General features: G+C 43.2%; 1 protein-coding gene and 1 long non-coding RNA gene across 2 annotated transcripts; one reads left to right on the top strand and one right to left on the bottom strand.

Annotated features, from left to right (window-relative positions):
- Positions 1-2,537: 2,537 nt before the first annotated feature.
- On the bottom strand, positions 2,538-9,984 carry LOC107208992. Its single transcript, XR_004498698.1, has 3 exons — positions 9,905-9,984; positions 8,774-8,991; positions 2,538-2,726 (listed from the first exon to the last, which is right to left on the bottom strand). It is a non-coding gene; the product is annotated as an uncharacterized LOC107208992 (long non-coding RNA).
- TNFSF10 (TNF superfamily member 10) lies at positions 9,756-19,573 on the top strand. The gene is made up of 5 exons (XM_015638214.3): positions 9,756-9,992; positions 13,552-13,704; positions 15,203-15,245; positions 15,919-16,035; positions 16,741-19,573. Exons 1-5 carry the CDS (start codon positions 9,870-9,872, stop codon positions 17,187-17,189), a joined length of 885 nt encoding a protein of 294 aa, XP_015493700.1. The 5' UTR covers positions 9,756-9,869; the 3' UTR covers positions 17,190-19,573.
- The last annotated feature ends 1,237 nt before the right edge of the window (positions 19,574-20,810 follow it).

Below are 20,810 nucleotides of genomic sequence, written 5' to 3' on the forward strand. Positions count from 1 at the left end.
GTGGCAAATCTGAGCCCGCAGGAGGCACGGCAGCCTGGTGAGAGCTGCTGTGCATCTCCAGTTACAGCCTCAAGTGACCCTGAGACAATTTCTGAGCAAGGAAATAGGAAATGAGCAGAATAAATAGGCTATGGATGGGGTATTTATATTTCTAACTTCCTCCCTATTAAAATCTTGCAAGGACAATGAAATTGCTGTTTCATAACCAGCTGCAAAAAAGGGCTTTCTAAAGAAGCATCCCTCGCTTCTGGACACTTTATCAGTTTTGAGTGATAGAAACTAAACAGCACCTCTTCCATGTGACAGAGGGGCAGAGGTGGTAAATGTTTCTTAAGAAAGCACATTGAAAACAAAGTTATGTACAGAGCTGAGCACTCTTTGAGTATTCACTCCAAACAATTCTTGGGCAATCCTAATAACCTTTCTGTCTGGATTTTCAAGGTATCTCATTGTCTTCTGCTATCTTGAATTCACATAAAATCTGCATAGCTATCAGCAATCAGCCAAACACAAGCACTGGCAAACCCCACAAGCTCTATTGTAGCCTCACTGCTCAAATAAACATTGCAACTGCACTCTCCATTCTCCTGGTTCAGCTGATGACAGTGAATTCAAAGGTCTCATGTTAAAAATGCACATCCACCTCATGACATTCACAGCCAAGCCAGAGGTGCTTCCCCAGGTCTGTGAAACTCTGTAAAGGTGTTACATGGGAGAAGGGTCTGTGTTTCCCTTCATAAGGCAGATGTCCTTTACACAGCTGGGTGCTGGCAGGGAGCAACACCAGCACATTTTTACACCTGGGTGGGAAGCTGAAGTGGAAGGAGGTGTGGGGGGGACTGACTCATTTTTCCAGGCTGTTCACTAAAGGGCAGCTCAAGCCACAGCCTTTGATGGGATTTCTCACCCTGCCCTGCAGTTCCTTGACTCTTAAGGAGGTCAGCAAAACCCTCCATGTGACCACACCACACACATGTCTGGGGAACTGAATTTGTCTTTCAAACACAGTGAAAAGAAGTGGGAGCTGTAAATGGATATTTCTTTTGAAATGGATATTTCTTTTGACTGGGATGGTCAAACCACCAATTCAGGAAAGCTGCTGGTGATTTCTTTTGAGCTGTGTCTGACTGAGGTTTCACCTGGGGCCAGGTGAGACCTGTCCTTGTGCCTGGAAAGGACTTCAAGGGGTGGCTGAAACAGAAAGCAAGTTCAACTGCAGCTCTGTGGGCAACTCCCTTCAGAGAGCCTTGAAGGTAAACATTAAACTGCTAGTAACAAAGAAAAGGAAAACAAAACCAATGTTAATCTCACTGGAGGAAATAAGCATTGTGTTTCTCATAAGGATTGTTTTTTTCCCCAAAATGAGGGTTACATAACAGGTAGGATTTTCCCCACTAATCTCTTTGACAGAAGAGTTTCATCAGCCTGAAAACACTCAGTAAAAACTGATGGCAGGGGTGATGAGAAAGCCATAAATTTACTCTTTTCCTTTAAACTATCAACTTAAAAGAAGCCAGTGCCTGAAGATGAGCCAGATCCAACCTCTGCACTGGCAAAAACACTCTGGAATGGCTAAGGCTGACGCTGGATGGGCAGCTGAGCCCTCCTCATGGCCAGGGAAGGGTCATCCTCACCCTGGCACTGGCTCCCACCTCTCCTTGCACTGCCCTGGGCTTGTGGGCTCTTCTCTGAGCCAGTCCTCGTTGCCAGCCCAGTAGAGAACTTTCTGGTGTTTTGTGGGAATAATGAGCTGTACTGGCTCTGATGAGCACCAGAGCTGACCCAAGGTAAGCAGCAAGACCACAGAGGCAGGTACAAGATGGGAAGAAGGCAGAAGTGGAGCTCTTTTCTTTCGAGGACTGAGCACATCTAACACCTCACTGCATCTCCTAATCATCTCTCCCCAGTTGTGCTTTGCCTGGATAGATGGATATCAGATCCTGTCCAACTATCACATCCTGCTCCTCCCACTGACACCAACGACACCAACAGAGGAGGGGAAGTTATTTTTCTGAAGCCATGTCATAATGTCCTGATGTTTTCCTTTCACAAAAGTGCATCTGTATCATTCAGGTCCATTTTGTAAATTAAGCCCTTGAGTTGCACACCAGAAAAATCTCTGTGCTGGGAACAGCTCTCTGCTGCCAGGGTGAGTGATGATATGTTTTCTTTAGGTGATTAAAGACCTAATTGTCCCAAATATGTTACTGGATGTGAGCATTAGAGAAGACAAGAAGATCAAGTTCACCTGTCTCCAAAAGTCATAAAAAGGGACATATTATTTTAAGCCAAGGCAAGTCCTTGGTAATTGTTCTAATTAAGTTAGTCATGGAGGTATTTTTACAATCTAACTGTGCTGAAGAGCTATTTTAGTGGCTGATTGTAGTCATCAATTATTTTTCAACCGCCCTTTGGTGATAATACTTCCTTGTTATATAGAAATTACTTTTGCATTTATTCTTTTAATGTAAACATTCTGTTGCAACAGTTCCAACATTTTCTTATCCCAAACCCCACAAATCCTTGACCACTTTAGCCAGTATATACCCAAACCCCAAAATTATCCAGGAAACTAAAGAAGTGCAAAATCTTACCCAGTCAGGCAATACTGGCACAAAATATAGACCTCAAGCTGAACTCCTGCATATGGATTTATGTCCATGTAGTTTTAATAAGGGCCCAAACATCTTCCCCAGCCTTCTCCATGGCAATCTCATGCACTGATTCTGCCAAGACAAGTTTCCAACACTCATCATTAAAAAGTTTTGAAATTATTTTACTCTTGCAAAATATTTTACAGGCAAGTCTGGATTCCTTTAATATCTGGGTTTATGTTTGAACCCCCAGCACACTCTTTTGCTCTATTTCCAGTCTTTCCTCCTTCACCATAAAATCTGATGGGTTTTTTTTTCTCTTCCTTATTACATCTACAAATCTGTATAAACTTAAAAAAGGTCACATATATCACGATGATGTCATCATATGGATATTTTCTTTGGCAGAAAAAAGGTTTTAAGTGTTTCCTTCCATTCTTCTCTGCCCTTATGCAGTTTGCTGTGATTTTACCTGTGTCCTTGTAGAGGTTTGGTGTTGCTGCTGTGAAAAATCTCCCAGAAAACCCAGAATCAACATAAACTTTTTTTAAAAAGTGGGGGTTTCACCCTTCCTCTGTGACCTGTCTTTGCACAGGGGTCCCACTGACCACTGTCCTGCTCCAGCAGAGCGCAGGAAGGGCAGGCCATGCTCTGCAAAGTGGGACAAGGGCTCTGGGAACTCAAGGTTTGCCTGGCTCCTCTGCAGACATGGGGACAGAGGGGATTTGCAAAGCCTCAGACCCACTGCAGGACCCTTGAGCTCACCCTTTGTGCCACCTCTCCCCCACTGGAAGCACCTGGTTGTGTCTCCTTTTCCCAGTTCAGGAACTGTGGCTGCACCAAGGAGACTGCAGAATTTGAGGGGCTTGTGCTTCCAGCTGCAGAAAGACCCAACAACCCTTAAAGTCCACCTGGAACCCTCATCCAAAATGAAAGGGATTGCTGAATCCTGTGCACTCTGATCTGAGGAGACACCTGGAACAATGAATACTTTGATAAGGTTCAGATCACCCCTGTGAAATCTCATTCCTTCCAAGTGTTGCCATCTTACATTTTGTTTTCAGATGGTCTTTATTTGCATTGCCTGAATCACCTTTCTGGTTAATGGATTACTTAAAAACTCTGTGACCACAGCAGTAGTTAATCTGCTAATATTGTTGTGGTGTTCAGACAAATAAGAGTAATGACTGAACAAAGTTGGAAATACAAGTTGGGAGTGTTTTGCCTGCTAAGATATGAACAAGTCTCCTGGGTTTGTTTGGTGGAGCACTCCTGTATTAAGTTACATCTCAGGGCTAGCTAAAAATTAATGGAAAAAGACAAGTGCTGTGGGTTACCCAGAATAAGCAAATTGATCGCTGTGTAGCAATCATTAGCTCTTAAACCAGTGGGGTTTTGTAAAAAAAATGCTATGTTCTCTACTTTAAATAAGGAAATCCTGCTTCAAAGAGCCCAGGGAAGTGTTTGTTATATGAGTTTTATTCCCAGACACTCAAGTTCTTGTTTTGCCAATCAATGTTAGCTTAAGTTGAAAATTAGTGAGGAAAAGCAAAAAGTCTTAGTCCAAGAGTAAATATACTGCAGCTTGATGAAGTACACTGTAATTTGCTTTTTAGTTAAATATTGTTATAGTTATAAATCTCTTTTTTCAGTTAAATATTACACAACTTTGGAGTAGGAATGATGAAACTGAAATGCATACTGACCCAGGAGACTGCTTCAGTTTCTATTCTTCCTCCAGCTTTCTGTTCACTGAGTTTCAGTGCCATACAAGGCCAAGAAAACATCTTGCATCTGGCAAAATTTGCCATCTGTTTTCAGCCCCAGATCAATTCAGTCTCTGTTCTTGTGGCAAACTGGCCCTGGAGCTGTCTCAATGCTCTCTTTGGCAGTAGCTATGGGGAATTTCTGCTCCCTGCCCTATAATGACCCATTTTCAGGACAGAAGGCAAATGCCTTCGCAGTTAGGTGACCAACTGGTCACCAAAGATGCTGATACACAAAATTCTACTACAATGTCTGCAACTGATAATTTATACAGTACCTTTATAACATAAAGCACGTGTATTGTTTATCAGCACCGTGATGGGATTGGCATATTCACCACGGCCAGGGTTTCCTTTCAGCTTTGCTCCAACTGATAACCCAGCAATCTCCACCAGTAATTCAAGCTCCTCCTGTCTTGCAGGGCTTCCATTGACTCGTGTTTCCTGCTCACAAGCCTCTGGACAGTCTGGCTAACCCTGACTCACCTGGCTGGACCCTGAGCCAGACCCCCTGAATTCACAGTGATGCCTGTGACAGTTCCTTTGCTGACAAGAAGCCTCAAAACAAAGTAATTTCTCTGCATACACAACTGGCACCCTAAAGAGAAATCTGTCTTCCATTTTCAGTGGAGTTTAAAAGCACTCACCTATGGTAAAGAAAATCAAATTTCATGCTTCAAGGCTTAAGCTGATTGCATAGCAAGGCTTTGCCGTGTGCCAGGGACAATTCTTCCTCTTTCTGAAATGTTGTGGAGGCAGATGGATGTGTTATGGATCTCCTCCCAGCTCCCTCCAGAGCTGAGACTGCAATGAACCTATTTCACCATTATCACTCGGTTAGCATAACACAGAAAAAGACTTAAGAGCACCTATAAACATTCCCTTTGCTCCCCTAGCCAGGGAGCATCATCTAGTGCTTCACACAAGACTGGTTGTGCAATAAGGGAATAGCCACATGGCCAGGTCCAGCTTGGGAATCTGCAGTTGAAAGGAGCTGCTGAAGCTTCAGGGATCTCTGGGGAATACAGGAAAGCAGAGCCATGTATTCCTTACAATGAATACATACATTATTGCCATGATGAAGTCATTTCAATTATTCCAAAATTATGTACTCAGAAAATTTTCTTTAACCAAAATTTTCTATTCTAAGACAAACAGAACCGTTGAAAGGTGAGACCTTCCTGTCAAAAAAAAACCTCTCTGTTGTGGCACTACAAGTCATCATTAAAGCAATTACATGGAAATTATTTGTGTTAAAAAATCCCCCACTGTGAGAAGGAATCTTGAGTCAGGACACCTTAGTGAAACCAACAGTATTCATCCAGTGAGTAACTCGTGGTGCTTTCCTGGGATGTGCCTCGTGACAATCCCTGGTGTTTGACAGCTAAAGAAGTACCTGTGATAGGACAAGGGGAAATGGCTTCAAACTGAGAGAGGACAGATATAGATGGGATATTGGGAAAAAATTCTTTCCACTGAGGGTGGTGAGGCCCTGGCAGAGGTGGCCCAGAGAAGCTGTGACTGCCCCATGCCTTGAAGTGTTAAAGGCCAGGTTGGACAGGGCTTGGAGCAACCTGGGATAGTGGGAGGTGTCCCTGCCCGTGGCAAGGAGGGTGAAACTGGATGAGCTTTATGGCCCCTTCCAACCCAAACCATTCAGTGATTTTATAACACTAAATCTTTCAAAGAGAGATTTCATAATGAGCAGTCATAAAAGACAATATACTTTTGGAAGTGCCCCTATATAACTGACAAAAGTTAAGAACAAGCTTAAAATAGATACAGTGTATTAACAGGCAAAAGCTATTTATTTTTAGTTAAATATTTTCTTAACCGCAATGGAGAGATCCACAGTTAGATCTGGAGTATTGTTTCCCCAGCACTTTTGGACATGACTGTGGCATGTCTATGCACAGATATTGCCTGCTTTTTTTATCAAATCCACTGCTTGGGCATTAAAAGAGAGATGCCAAGTCTGACAAATTTAATTCATAGGTGTGTTTTGGGCCAGCCAAACCACTGCAGTTGTTTGTGTAACACCATAAGCCAAAAGGGTATTGCACTGATAAACAGGTCCTGATCCCATGACAGTACAAATCACAATGAATTCATGGATTTGAGCTGGTTTACAAGTGGCAGGAAAGCATGAGGTTGGAATCTGGCACAGGGACCATGAAGGAATGAACAAGGCACAGGAGCCAGATGTGATCTGTCCAGCACATATGCAGGGCTAAGGACCACACTGCAGGGTTGACCCTGTGCTGGCTGCAGGCTTCTTGTGCCTGCTTAAGTGGGGGGCTTGGCAGGGTGAGGCTGTTCATGACTAATTACATGCTGTGATGGAAAACACGACCCCCTTTGCTGCTCAGCAGAGAAATCAAAGTCAAGAACTTCTATGTACCAGAAAGTCAACTCTGCTTTGTCTGCCTTGGAAAACATCCTCTCTGGAAACATCTTCATCACCCCCATCACTGCAATCACTGAGGAATGGGAGCTGAAGGACGTTTTCAAGTCACTCTTCCTTCATTTTTACACATTTTCAGAGCCATTTCACATTCCTGCTGGTCACACTGCTGCAGGACAAATGTGGCAGGTCCCCTGCCATGTGTTTCCTTGACATGCCAAGTGACACAACCTAAGTCCACAGGACAGATTAAGGTTTATCTCTAATTAAATGGCTCAGTGAGTAGGCTTTAATGGGATGAAGCAGCCAGGAAGTATCAGAGGTTTTGCTGGAGAGATGTCCTAGTCTAGCACTACACAAACACAAGTGACTTGGTTCTGTTTAAAAGCATGCTAACACCATTCCTTCCCACTGGTGTCAATGCCCCAGCCTTACTGTGGCCAAATTTCATCAAAACACCCATTTTCAACTCTTGGAACCTTTAAAACAAAATTATTATTTTCAGTGTACTTTTACACTTATTAGAGACAAAAATGAATTCTGGAAAAGTGAGCATTGAAAGTAGGAAAGAGTTTCAAGTGCATTCAATGCTGGAAATGGAGTTGCACTTTTGGAATATCCTATATCAGTGTGGAAACTCATGAACTGTTTATCATTTCATTGTGTAATGAAATTTTCAGATCTTAAATCTTCAGAAAGATAGTGAACTCATAATTTTTTGAAGAGATGGATTTGAGTTTGCTTTTCCCATTGCTCTTTTCAAATCATAATTCATTAATTTTGCCTTGCAAGACTGACATTAATTAAACAAGTATTAAATCAGAAATACCCCTGGAGGATTTAAAATAATAGATCAGGGGGACACAGACCATGCCTGGTAGAGGGCAACAAAATGAGTATATGGGTCTTGAAAAAAAAATCTTTCTTCAATTTGTATGTTAACCTACAAAATAATTCTGTTAAAAGTTGTAAGCTGAAAAGAAAGCCATGAAGGGGCTGGAAAAACACAGAATCCAAACCAACTGTGACTGGGAACAAGAGTGCTCTGTAGTGCCCTGGCTCTTTCACTTTTGTTTCTATACTTTTTGAAAGGAAACTCCCTCCAATGGGATAGAACCTCCCTGAACAACTGCCCCACAAAAACTCCCTTCAGCAGGCAGAAGTCTTCATCCAAGTTAGCTTGCCATTTTTTAACTGACTCTTCACATAACTCTCTCAGATGAAATTTTGTTCTTAGGATTTTATGAACCGTGATAAACAAAGCAGGAGGAGTCCAAAGTGTCATATTGACTTTTCTGAGAAGTCTTAGGAGGGGACCATGAGCTCACTTTTGAGAAGATGCTAATCTTCCCCATCTGACATTTGTGTTGGAATTACACAGATCTGAACTCTTTTGGCACAGAGATTGAATGTCTCAAGGAGCCCAACAAACTGTCTGCAGCCACAGAGGGATTCTTTTGCTACATTATGAAGGAAATAAAAAACCAATTAATTTTCCTCTAAATGATTGAATACAATGCAGTTACGCCTTCTAAAGATGACCTCAATAGGCAGGGGAGATTATGAGATCTTGATTGTAATTTTCCCCTGTAATTACACTGAGAACTCCCACCTGCATGCTGGCATTCAGGTTGCAGATGTTGAGCAGGAGCCAAAATTTCATCTCATCCAGCAGCCAACAGCAGGGAAGTGACCTGACTCAAATGTCTGCACTTGGATTTGAAATCCCAGTTTTCTGTGGTTGCAGTCAGCAGAGCTGCTACCTCTGCTGATTTAAAAAAATCAGCAGATAATTATGGATCTACTTATAACCCTGTCTGTGTGAGGGGAAGGTGTCAGAACCCCAGGGAAAGTTAATGCACACACCCTAAAGCACAGACATGCCTTTGAAAAACTTCTGTCTGGGCAGAACAGTTTGAAGAAAAGCTTGCAAGAAGAAGCCTTAGAGGTTTGAAAACCAACCAACCAAACCCCAGAGTGCCATCATATAAAGAAAGCTCAGAATGTACCTGATGCCCATGTGGTGTGGCAATAATTGTGACATGACCAGGGTGCAGAAGCACTGGTAGCACTGGGAAGGAGCTCCTGGTAATGGTTATTGGCTTACAATCACTTTTTTGTGATGTACCAGCAATACAGGAGAACTGCAGAGGATAGGACAGCTCAGGAAGGACAGGGACCTGCTGGGGTGAATCCAGAGGATGCTCAGAGGGTTGCAGCACCTCTCCTGTGAAGAAAAGCAGAGAAAACTTGGTTTGTTCAGCTAAAGAAAACTCCAGAGAGTCCTCAATGCAGCCTTTCAGTACCTGAAGGGGGCTTATAAAATATAGGGGAACAGGCTTTTTAGCAGGGCCTGTTTCAAAAGAACAAGGGGTAATGGTTTTAAACAGAAAGAGAGTCGATTCAGATTAGGTATAAGGAAGAAGCTATTTTCAATGAAAATATTTTTACACTTAGGTGGTGAAAAACTGGCACAGGTTTCTTGGAGAAGCTGTGGACACTCCATCCCTGGAGGTGCCCAAGGCCAGGTTGGATCTGGGATAGTGGAAGGTGTCCCTGCCCATGGCAGGGGGTTGGACGAGCCGAACTTTAAGATCCCTTCCAACCCAAACCAATCTGTGATTCTAAGATTCAATCACACAACTTGAACTCAGGAAACTCCGCGCCTCTCTGCGCACATAACCAGAGCCTTAATGTCTTTAAAAACCAGCCTCCACGGTTCTCTGGGGGCAAACTCTCAGGGGGTTTGCTCGGAGATGCTCCAGCAGCGCTGAGCAGTGACCGCACATCTTAGCAATGATCCCGCACTTCGGGGAGGAGGAGAAAGCGGCGGCAGCCGGGAGAAAAACCCGGGAAAGCAGGGCGGGAAAGCCGGGAGAGGAGGGCTGGAACAGAGAGGGAAGGCTGGAACAGAGACGAGGGAAGGCTGGAATAGAGAAAAGAGGGCGGGCCCGGCTCCCGGCGCCCCGCCCGCTCCATGCCCCGGCAGGCCGGGCTGAGCCGGGGGTGCACTGGCCGGGGGCTGAGTTCGCGGCGGGACAGCGGCCGTGAGCCCCGGGGTCCCCGGAGCTCCAGCCCGGCCCTGCGGCCCCAGCCAGCCCCACCATGCTGCCGGCGGGCGGCCCCAGCCCCGCGCAGACCTGCGGGGCCGTGCTGGTGGCCGCCGTGCTCCTGCAGTCCGTGTGCGTGGCCGTCACCTTCCTCTACTTCACCAGCGAGCTCCGACAGGTCTGTGGCGGGGCCCGGCGGCGGGGGGGACCCCGCGCTCCCGCCGTGTCCCCGGGACGGGCCGGCTCTGTGGGCGGGGGGTGCGAGCAGCTCCCCGGGCCGGGCCAGGCCGGGCCCCGCGGACAAAGAGCTCCGCTGCCCTTTGTCTGCAGCACCGCCGGGAAAGAGCTCCGAGCCGGGGCTGCTGCGGACTGACAGGCTCGGGAAAACAAAGCTCTGCGCCTCTGCAGGAAATGTGTTTCCCATTAGAGCGAAAATTCGCCGTCTCATCACTTTTGCGGTGCGGGAGGGCTGGGTGGAACAGGCGCTGTCAGATGGATGGGCCAGGCACCGCCGAGGAGCACTGGGGAGAGCTCGAGTGCTTTCTCTAGGACAATACGTGGTTTTAAGACTGTGATTAATCCTAAAGGAACTGCTCCAGACGGTGAACACCGCTGAATCCCCCAGAATACCTTGTAAAATACTCATTGTATAGTCTAGATGCTTTGGTCTCCGTGCAGCCACCCTTGAGGCCTGCCAGCTGCTGCTTAACTCTTCCCTCTTCTTGCAAAAGATTATTTACACTACAAGAAAGTTGAATTTAATTGGTAGTCCCGTGTGTGTGGCCCTGCTTTTCAAGGACCCTTTACGCAGGGTTTCCATGTGTGTCTTACCCCAAGTTGACTGTCCTGCTGTAAGTTTTTATTCCTGGCACACAGGTAAACCTACCTGTGGGTAAGTGTTCTGTACATCTGCAGCTTCAGAAAGTATTGCATAAGTGAATATTACTATTGTATATATGCACTCAGTAATGCATAGTTAATTACATTATTAATAATAATGTAGAGAAGCATATTATGCTAGATATGTGTTTATTCCACAATAGATTTAATAGGTGGCATCTTCTGAGATGTCAGAGTTCTCCACGAGGCAAAGGGTGTGCAGTGTTCTGCAATAGGAGCCAATGCTCATACTTTTAAAACGTATAAAACAGATTTTCCTGCTGAATCTATAGCTGTGGCTGTCCAGTGGGGGAGTCACAGAAATGTACTGACTTTATGAAATCAGATTACATGATTGCTAATGAAGAAAATGAAGAAAAATATATAAAGGTATCTTCATTTCCTCAGCACCCAGTTCAGAGTCCCTTGCTAACAAATGTGCCAATCTAAGTAATTAGTAACCACACTTATCTTTTCCTTCTTTCTATTCAAATATGTACACCTGGGACACAACAACACCACGGGGACTTGCCCAAAATAACAGCTCACAGTTTCTGAAGAATAACAAGCCTGCATTTGTTGTGAAGGGATAAATCTATCCAAGGGATAAATCTATCCAAACTGAATTGTGCTGGGCTGCCAACAAAGGTTGCTGGCTCTGGAGGGGGTACCTTAACCACATATTCCTGCATGTGCCATTTGCTGCACAATAAACAGGAAAAACCTCATCTAGACACAGCCTGCTACCCTATATCCACATGGTGCATATGGAATAAATCTCCATAGATAAACTATCATTTTTGTCTGTACATTTTTCTTCCCTTTTTTTGTTCACAATACCTGCATTTCTGCACCTTCACCAAATTACTGGGGCTGCACAGACTGCAGGGATTTCTGTCTTTACAGAAAGCATGCTGCAGCTGTAGTAACCTGACTAGGAGAATGACATTTGTGTAACTGTTTTGCTTTAAGAGGAAGTACTGAGACAATAAAGTTCTTATGCTGCAGGATACAGGGCTGCAAGGAAAACAACCTTGGGCTTCCTTCTGTTTCAAAAACAGTCCAGTAACCACTCCTAACATAACAGAGAGGCTCTACAGGATGAGATTCCTGCACGAGTTGTGTCCTCAAAGGGTTCAGTGCTGCAGATAAACCTCGTTTGAGTAAATCTTACAAGAGGAATTCCAATTCCTCAGTTCCATAATGTGCTGCAGCAATGTTGCATTCCCTGAGGATTTCAGACTACATACAAAGTATGGTTCCAGTGCCAGGAGAGTAAAGCAGTTTTGGGGAGAAGTGAGCAGGTAAGGTGGAGGCAGAGGCTCAGGACTGTTTGTTTCCAGATGGGAGGGCAAAGGTGGGAACTGAGCTGTGGCAGGTCTGCAAGACAACAAACAATAACCTCACAACTTGCCTATGTTCGGCTTCTTTTCTTAAACTTGTCCAACTACTTTTTTATAGAAGCTCACTGTGTAGTTAAATCAGTCAGAGCCTGCAGTTTTACCTCAATGAGCACATAATATTAATCACTTGGAGTTCTTAAAACCTGATTTAAAAATACCGCTGTACTCCTTGGCAAAGACACCTCACAAACTTGGCAAAGAAACCCTCACAAACACTCACAGTGGGGGCCCCTTTTCCTTCTGCTGCCTACAGAATATATAATCCAAGTACTTGCTGAAGCTCAGTGGAATCTGCTGCTGCAAATGGAAGATGGGACTTGAAGGAGGTGAAATCTCTTTCTAAATGCCTTTGTTCTCTAAAAGCCAGGAAAAGCATGGAGTGGGAAGGAGGAAATCCATTTGTTGCTTTTAATACCCCAGTCTCAAGGACAGCTAAAAACTGGTACTTGTAGAAAAAAATGGATCTGTTTAGCAAACCAAACCAAGCTTCTTTAACACAACAAAAAACTGAAATTTAAATCCTACTACCAGGATTCCATCTGAAAGCTTTGCATGTTTCTTGCTGTTACCTCCAAGTTCCCATAGTGCTTTGCTGGCTCCACGAGCCCCACCAGTCTGTAGCTGATGCAGCAGGAGCCCAGTTCAAAGCAAACAAGGGCTGCTCTCAGGTTCTGTGCTCCACAGTAAGCAACAGCGCCAGCTGGAGTCACATCCACAGGGAGCTCGGAGAGAGCTTTCCACTAGGAAAACTCTCCCAGTCAGATTCCCTTTGAGCCAAAAGGAGTTTTGCCAATCTCTTCAATCTTAGCAGAAAAATGTTTTTTCCATGACTAGAGGATACAGATAGATATTTGATATTTTCCTGTCAAAACAGTCTAGCATTATAATTTTATTTGGACTCAAATGTCATTTCAGTTGTCTGGACTATTAGGACAAATGCTGTTAGGAGAGACCCCAGACTGGATATGGGGAGGATATGGTACAGATATATATAACAGCAAAGGTCTTGATTAGAAATGCAATTGTTCTGAAAAGACAGCATAGAAAATACTTTTGTGTTCTAATATTTGATTTAATCCTCAATAATTTGTTTATAAAACAATCTTGTGCAAAATAAATGTTTCTAATGCAGAACTAGAGAATCTAAAGAATTTCCAACATCAGGGATTTGGGTACTGAATTTTCACAAAACCTATTAAGCTTAATAGTGGATACCAAATTTATGTCCATAGAGATAATGCAAGCATATTTTTGCATGTGAGGTATGTCCTCATATTTAAACATGTCAGACCAGGATGAATTAAATCCTCTTCTTGTTCATATAGCCCTGCTTGCACCATGCTAACAAATGCTTTACAGAAAACACAGTGTGTTTCTTAGCACTCAGTGAATACAGTGACAGACCACAGCTGCAAACACATGGATGAAAAATCCTGGCTTTTCCCTCTGCTGCAGCTCCAGGACTCGTACTCCAAGAGCGGCATCGCTTGTCTCACCGGGGAGGAGATCGGAAATTCCATCCAAAACTTGGATCTCATCGAAAGCGAAGACAGAGAAGCTGATCCCTGCTGGCAAGTGAAGTGGCACCTGGGAAAGTTAATTAAAAAGGTATTTGGGAACAGTGTGCTTGGTGATGTTACAGCTGAAGGAATCCTAATAGCGGAATAAAGGAGGCTCAGATTGTTTTATTGCAAAGCAGTTGTCAGGCCACAGCTCCAGCTGCAGAGTGCTTGCACTGAAGCAAAAGAAAAAACAACCCATAAAACTGGATTCCCTGCGTTCAGGAGATTATAAAGCAAAGACTATCAGCTTTTACTAAGCAAATTCCAGTAATGGGTCAGCTTGTCTGAAATACCTCAGGGTAAAGGGTTTCTACCTGATGATACAGATTATGGTGCTATCAGAGCTGTCACTGCCTCTGGATATACAGGGAGACTGGGGAGAGAAAATGAGATTACATGTAACAAAGGGAGAGGTACAAAGGTGCCTGAGGAGTGGTCCAGTTATGAGCTGTGTGATGCAGTGATGGAGGAAAGAGCAAGTGAGCACACAGCATCAGGCACAGCAGCTTCCCAAAGAGCACCTTCTGTGTGACTTACAATAACACAAAATCCAAATAATTTTGGCTGCAGAGAACAAAGTCAGTCTGGCTGAAAAATCACAGAGGCTAAAATCTTCTGCAATGGCTTTCAAAATCCCATCTCTATCACATAAACAAGCTCATCCATAGAAATTCTCTTCTGGCTGAAATTTCCTGGCAAAAACAGATCTTGCAGTCCAAAACAGATTCTCTATCCGTATTGAGAGATCTCTGCTCCTTTGGAGAAGCTCTGCCAGTGAAGTCCCTGAACTTCAGCACAGAGAAAGCATTGTTCTAGTTGGTGGATGTTTACACATCTAATATACCTACTAGCTCCCTGATTGCTTAGAAAAAGGTAGTCTGGGTGCCAGAAATAAGTTACAATTATGATAATACTATTATTGCTATTAGGATAGATGGATAAATAGAAATGTGGCAGGACAAAACCCATCAATAATTGGCAATACAGGCCTTATTAGCCACCCAGGTAAATCATCACCACACTTGCTGCTGCTGCACCACTCTCCATACCAAACTGGTTTGTTTCAGCAGTCAGCAAACAGTTATGAAGAAGGGGAATGCACAAAGTGAAATATGCTGGATTAAGAGCTTAGAAAGATAGGTATTTATACAAATTAATTAATTAATTAGGTGTTTATACAAATAAATTTATTTCAGTTTCTCAGATCTAAGACCCTATAGTTCACACTGCCAAGTACTCTGCAAATGGAAGCTAGTGATTGGACACTTCTCTTATTTGAGAGAAGCATGAGGTTCAGATTTTTCAATAGATTTATGCTTGAGCTCTTGAAAATGTTTTCCATGTCTTTCATTACCTAAAAGATGTAAACATAGAAATTCTTCATTACAACAACCTAATAGGTGCTTCTTTTTTTTTTTTTCTGTTTGCTTGTTGATCAAATCCTGAATCCTCTTTATTCATGAGTAAAGAAAAGGTGTGTCTTTTTCCTGCACCTGTCAGCCCCAGATGACAAGCTAATTCATTTTCACTGTGTTTGTTGGCAGATGATGTCAAGAAGCTACGAGGAAAACATATCTGCAATCAACGGTATTGTAATAATTTTATTATCTGTGGTAAAAAGGAGCCGCTAGTGGCATTTGATGTGTAATGACTTGATGTTTTAAAAGTGCAGAAAACTGGCTAAGATCTTGTACTGGCATCAAGTCCTCACAAAATGACTACTTATTACACAAAATGATTACTTATTACTAGAAGGCAAATTTTCAGGAGCCAAAATTACTGTCAAGTGGTTAGAACAAGGTAACCAAGGTGGATGCAGAGGACTCAGCTCTAGATCTCAGTCCCATGTGTTTTGGGGGATGTTGAAAAAGCCCTCCCAGTACCCCAGCTCCTGGATCATGCAGCACAGAGCTGCAGAGATCAGTTAAGGAACAGCTCTGCTGAAGCTCACACTAAAGATGCATTACAACCTCCAAGTGGAAATTCACAGGGAGATTAGGAATATTTCACCATAAAATTGAGTATTACAGATTATTTTGTCTGTTGATAACTTGAATGCAGAGGGAGGAGAAAAAGGAGAGCAAAGAGGAACAAAAAGACATTTCCTGAGCAAAAGTAAAAGCAGAATTTGAGCCTTATTAGCCAATAGCCATTCAGTCAATTAAAAAATAACATACCTATTCCTTAAAATCAAGTCAGATGGAACAGATGTGCTTTCTAAAGTCCTTGCTTCTGATGTGGGGTTTCCTTTTCCTTTCAGTTGAAAGGACTCTGACACTGCCCCACTCGGAGGGGCAGCAGCCGCGCAGTCCCAGCCGCAGGATCGCGGCGCACCTGACGGGCAGCAGCAGCAGGAGGAGCGCCCTGTCCTCACGCAGTAAGGAGAAACCTTTAACAACAGTTAAACACCACAGAATTCATTCAGTTACTCTCCCATTGCTAGCCTCTTGGTTACAAACACCTTTTAATGCTTGTGTTGAGTGAGTAGTAGGAAACAAATCGTCTTGTTTCAGACACTGGGTTTTTTCTGCTGTTTCTCACCAAACAGAGAGAAAGCCCATTTCTTCTGGGTACCTCCCAGACTCTTCTTTTGGAACCTTTATTAGGGGGTAAAAGAAATTTAAATGTCCTTCCTAGTGTTTTCTTCTTTTCTTTCATTTCCTTCTGTCAGTTGAGCAAGTCCCAGCTGCTATGGTGACAGACCTATTAGAAATGTGAGACAGACAGGAGAGACTTGACATTCAGACCATGCTAATAAGGGGCTTGCTTGGCTTTCTGCAGCTTCAGAGGGTATCAGACACTAATGGATATTTTAACTTTGTTACTAAGTAAAAACATTCTTTTTTCCCCTTATTTGGGAGCACAGATATTAAAAAATAAAGCAGTCAATTCATGTCAATTCCCACATAAAGCTTACTTATGGACCATCAAATTGTTGTGAGAGTGGACCTAATGAACTGCTGGGAAGAGCAGGTTTCCTTACTTTGTTATTAAAAACCAAGCTTCTCAGCTAGCAGACACATACATGTCTTCACTACCTGTTTTTTAGTTAACATTTCTCTCTTTTTTTTTTCCCTTCAAGTAAATCCCTTGCCCAGAAGAGGAATTGGACACAAAATAAACAACTGGGAATCATCAAGAAAAGGCCACTCCTTCCTTTACAACGTGGAGCTGAGAAATGGCGAGTTAGTGATACCCCAGACGGGCTTTTATTACATCTACTCACAAATTTACTTCCGCTTCCGTGAAAACGAGAACGAGGACTCAGATTTGTTGGGACAAATCAGAAACCCCAAACAGCTTGTCCAGTATGTTTACAAACTGACTAATTACCCTGAGCCCATTTTGCTCATGAAAAGTGCAAGGACAAGCTGCTGGTCTAAAAAGGCAGAATATGGACTTTATTCCATCTATCAAGGTGGTGTGTTTCAGCTGAAGAGAGAGGACAGGATTTTTGTCTCGGTCAGCAACAGTGACATAGTTGACATGGACAAAGAAGCAAGTTTTTTTGGAGCCTTTATGATCGGTTAAAACATGAAAATCATGATCCCAAACAGCCCAGCTTTTCTAGTCAGGGACAGCTTAAATTCCTATAAAATAGGGGGTAACAAGCAAAAGCTGTATTGATACCAACAAGAGCAGCCTGCCCTTTCTCAGCTCACTCACCACATGCCGAGTTCTGTCCCAGCAGGCAGGAAGAGCAGCAGCAGCTGGCTGTGGGTGGCAATGCTCTGTGCAGGCACAGGCAGCCAGGCTGGCAGTGTGTGAGGGATTCACAGCCCCCAGGTGATACCTTTGGCCAGAACCCCGGGCAGGTAAGCGCTCTCCAGCAGCAGAGATGCTCCAGGCTGGCTCAGCTGTGGCACAAGAGGTGGCAGATGCTCCAGGTCTGGTTACTCATGGCTTAGACTGGATATCAAATTTTATTTGTGGTCTCCATTGGGACCCTGTCTTGAATATGTCAGCTCCTGTAAGGAGCCTTTGTACATACTGTGCCCAAGTGCCTGTAGAATTTCTCCAGAAGTTTTTTGAACAGGAGTTTTGCAGAAGCTGCACGCCTTCATCTCGTCTAACAAAGCACTTAAGCACCTAATTAATTTTAAGCACACAAACAGTCCGACTACATCAGGGTATCCACATGCTTGAAATTAAGTATGTGCTTAAGCATTCTCCAGGACCGTGTCTTGAGTAAAAACATTTGTCTTGTGCTGGATATTGTACATAAGAGCAGCTGCTGGAATGGCACTGAAGAGCTTTTGAAATCAATCTGTGTTTTGATCAACATTTTGTAGCAGTGCCTATTTACTTAATTACTGTGCTGCAGACATCTCACAGGGCTCCCAATAAGTTCAGTAATGCAGTTACTGTTACACTTGTTGACAGCAAGAACTGGATCCAGAAAAAAAAAAAAGTGGGTTATTGTAAATAATGACTTCTGTGAGAAATTTGCAGCAAGTTAGGCATGACAAGATTCCTCCATGTTTATTTGTCCTGGTCTCTGGTAGGATGTAATGTAGAATAACACACCCCAATGACTAACAATTTAAGGAAAACAAACACAACTATGTGTTCTTACAAAAATGCTGCTTATTTAGGTAATGCTGTAATTATTTGATTTTATTTTTAGGAATGGGTGGAAAAAATTTCACAATTCTTTTTGTAAAATACATTTTTTAAAAAAAAATTAACAGTATATTTTTTAACTCAATGAAAATTACTATTTTGTATTAAAAGGATTTTAAAGTTTAGACTGTATGGGCTCAATGCACAGCAAAAGTCAAGCAGTGTAAATCAGCACATCTGTAGCATTGTCAGTAAAGGAATAGCAAATTGCACCATGAATGCATTTTGCCCAGATTCAGAGGAGACAGTGGGAAAGGTGAAAAATAAAAATACTGGAGGGAAATGAAGACAGTTCTGCAAATGTCACTTTACATCAACAGAGTGATGGCAGGATAAAAGTCTGGCTATTTTTTGAACACACTGGGGTTGCCGTGGGAACCCTCCCATTCACCTGCATGTGGTAATTAAATCACAGCAGCCCCTGCACATGGGCCTCACCAGTAAACAGGCACAGCTCATCTTCCTGCCCAGCCAACAACAGGGGATTAACACACACCAGCCCCTGTCTTCAGCTGCCATGCAGACAAGCAGGTGCATTGGCTCACTTAAATACCTGTGTTGGAGCAGCAAGAGCAGAATTTCAGATTTTCAGGAATACCCTTCTTTTGGCAGGTTGGGGCAAAGAAACACACCAGTATAAGCTGAAAATAATGAGTTTTAACTTCAGCCTGCTGTTTAACAGTGTCACACACGCTGTTTTCAGTGGCAATCAAATGTGAGATAATTCTTCACCATTTACTGGAACACTTGGGTTTGCCTCCTTCTCAAATCATCTGTTTTGACAGATAACAGAAAACATTTCAACAGTTTTCTTTCTTATTTCAGTATTTAATTCAGAAATTTTCTCCCTGCCAGAAAGGCTGAAGAACAAAGTCATTCCCTACATACCTGTATGTCTTTTACCTTGGAGAAAGGACTTTTGTAGGCTCTCCTTGCAGATGGACTGGGCTTGGTGATTTCAGCACAGGACTGACCCCTGCTATCAGATTTGGTCTCTGCATGCAGAGCATATTGCAACAGGAATCACACCAAATAATTTTCTGAGTGATCTGAAGACATGTTTGCCAGATCTTATCTTGGGGGAAGATTATCAAGGGATATCAGACAGGACACCTTTGAAGAAGAATGGAAAAATATAGCAAGTTCTGTTTGTGCTGTGTCCTAACTCATTCTTTTCATCTCACTTTGTGCTGAATGACATATGTAGCAAATTTTTATAGGTTGCATTAATGTGTGAATATTGTAAATTTTTCTACGTGCCTTTTATATAAAACATTTTTACTAAATAGTTACTTAGTCTCACAGTGATTATTGGTGTCATCCTATGGCTTCCATAATAACCCTGGCTTAAATAATTTCCCTGACATTTATTGGTATCAGATAAAATCCACTAAATGCCAGAAATGGTTGCAATGCAAAGGACAAAATGTAAAACATTGAGCAATGCTATATTGTGCAATTCCGTGTAACTGGTTTCCAGATCCCAGCTGGTGAACAGCATCTGGAAGCAGTAGGCTGAAGAAATCCCTGAAAATGATCTTGTGACCAGAGGACAAAATTCTGAGCATTTCCCTTGAGGTACTTCTCATGTTTCTGGGCTTTAATAATTATTTAAGCACTGGGAATTCTTACTTAGTAGCAAAACATCTGATCTTTACCCATTACCAAACTGCAGTAGAAGATGTTTGTTCAGCCTGGAGAAGAGAAGGCTCTGGGAGACCTTAGAGCATCTTCCAGGACCTAAAGAGGTTCCAAGAGAGCTGGAAAGGGACTTTTCACAAGGGCACAGAATGACAGGGCAAAGGGGAATGGACTCACACTGCCAGAGGGCAAGGTTAGATGGGATATTGGGAAGAAATCCTGCCCTGTGAGGGTGTGAGGCCCTGGCACAGGGTGCCCAGAGGAGCTGTGGCTGCCCCTGGATCCCTGGCAGTGTCCAAGGCCAGGCTGGGCTGGTGGAAGGTGTCCCTGCCCATGGCAGGGGTGGAACTGCTGCAGCATGTGTTCCCTCTGAAGCTGGGGAGTGAGTCTGAGGAGCAGGGACACCATACCCAGCTGTGACACAGTGACCCAGAGAGTGAAACACGGCCAAAAGCTGAGACTAAACCTCAGAATTAGTGACTGCAGAGCACAGCTTTGCTGATTAATAAACTAGCAGCGCTTGCAGATACTGCTGCCATATAAACAACTAAAGCAATTTGAGCTCATTCTGTGTTTTACTTTATTAAGCTGGATTACTGCTATTCCATCAGCACTCCTCAGTGATGAGAGTTGCTAAACCATAACCTTTGAAAGCATGCACCAAGTGCTACCTTCTGCTCTAAACCACATTTATAACAGCAGTCAAAACACCTTCTGTCACCTGATATAATAAAAAAACCTGAATTTGCTTTTCTCTGAGTTTTGGAGGTGCGTAATTTTAAAATTAATCTCTACCTTGAAGTCTGTTTTCCAGTTTCTTCTCTCCACAATAAACACATAATGATTGTAGATTCAAAGCCTTCAGATATTTCCATGACAACAAACACT

The sequence above is a fragment of the Parus major genome, chromosome 9 (assembly GCF_001522545.3).
Source record: "Parus major isolate Abel chromosome 9, Parus_major1.1, whole genome shotgun sequence".
NCBI lineage: Eukaryota > Metazoa > Chordata > Aves > Passeriformes > Paridae > Parus > Parus major.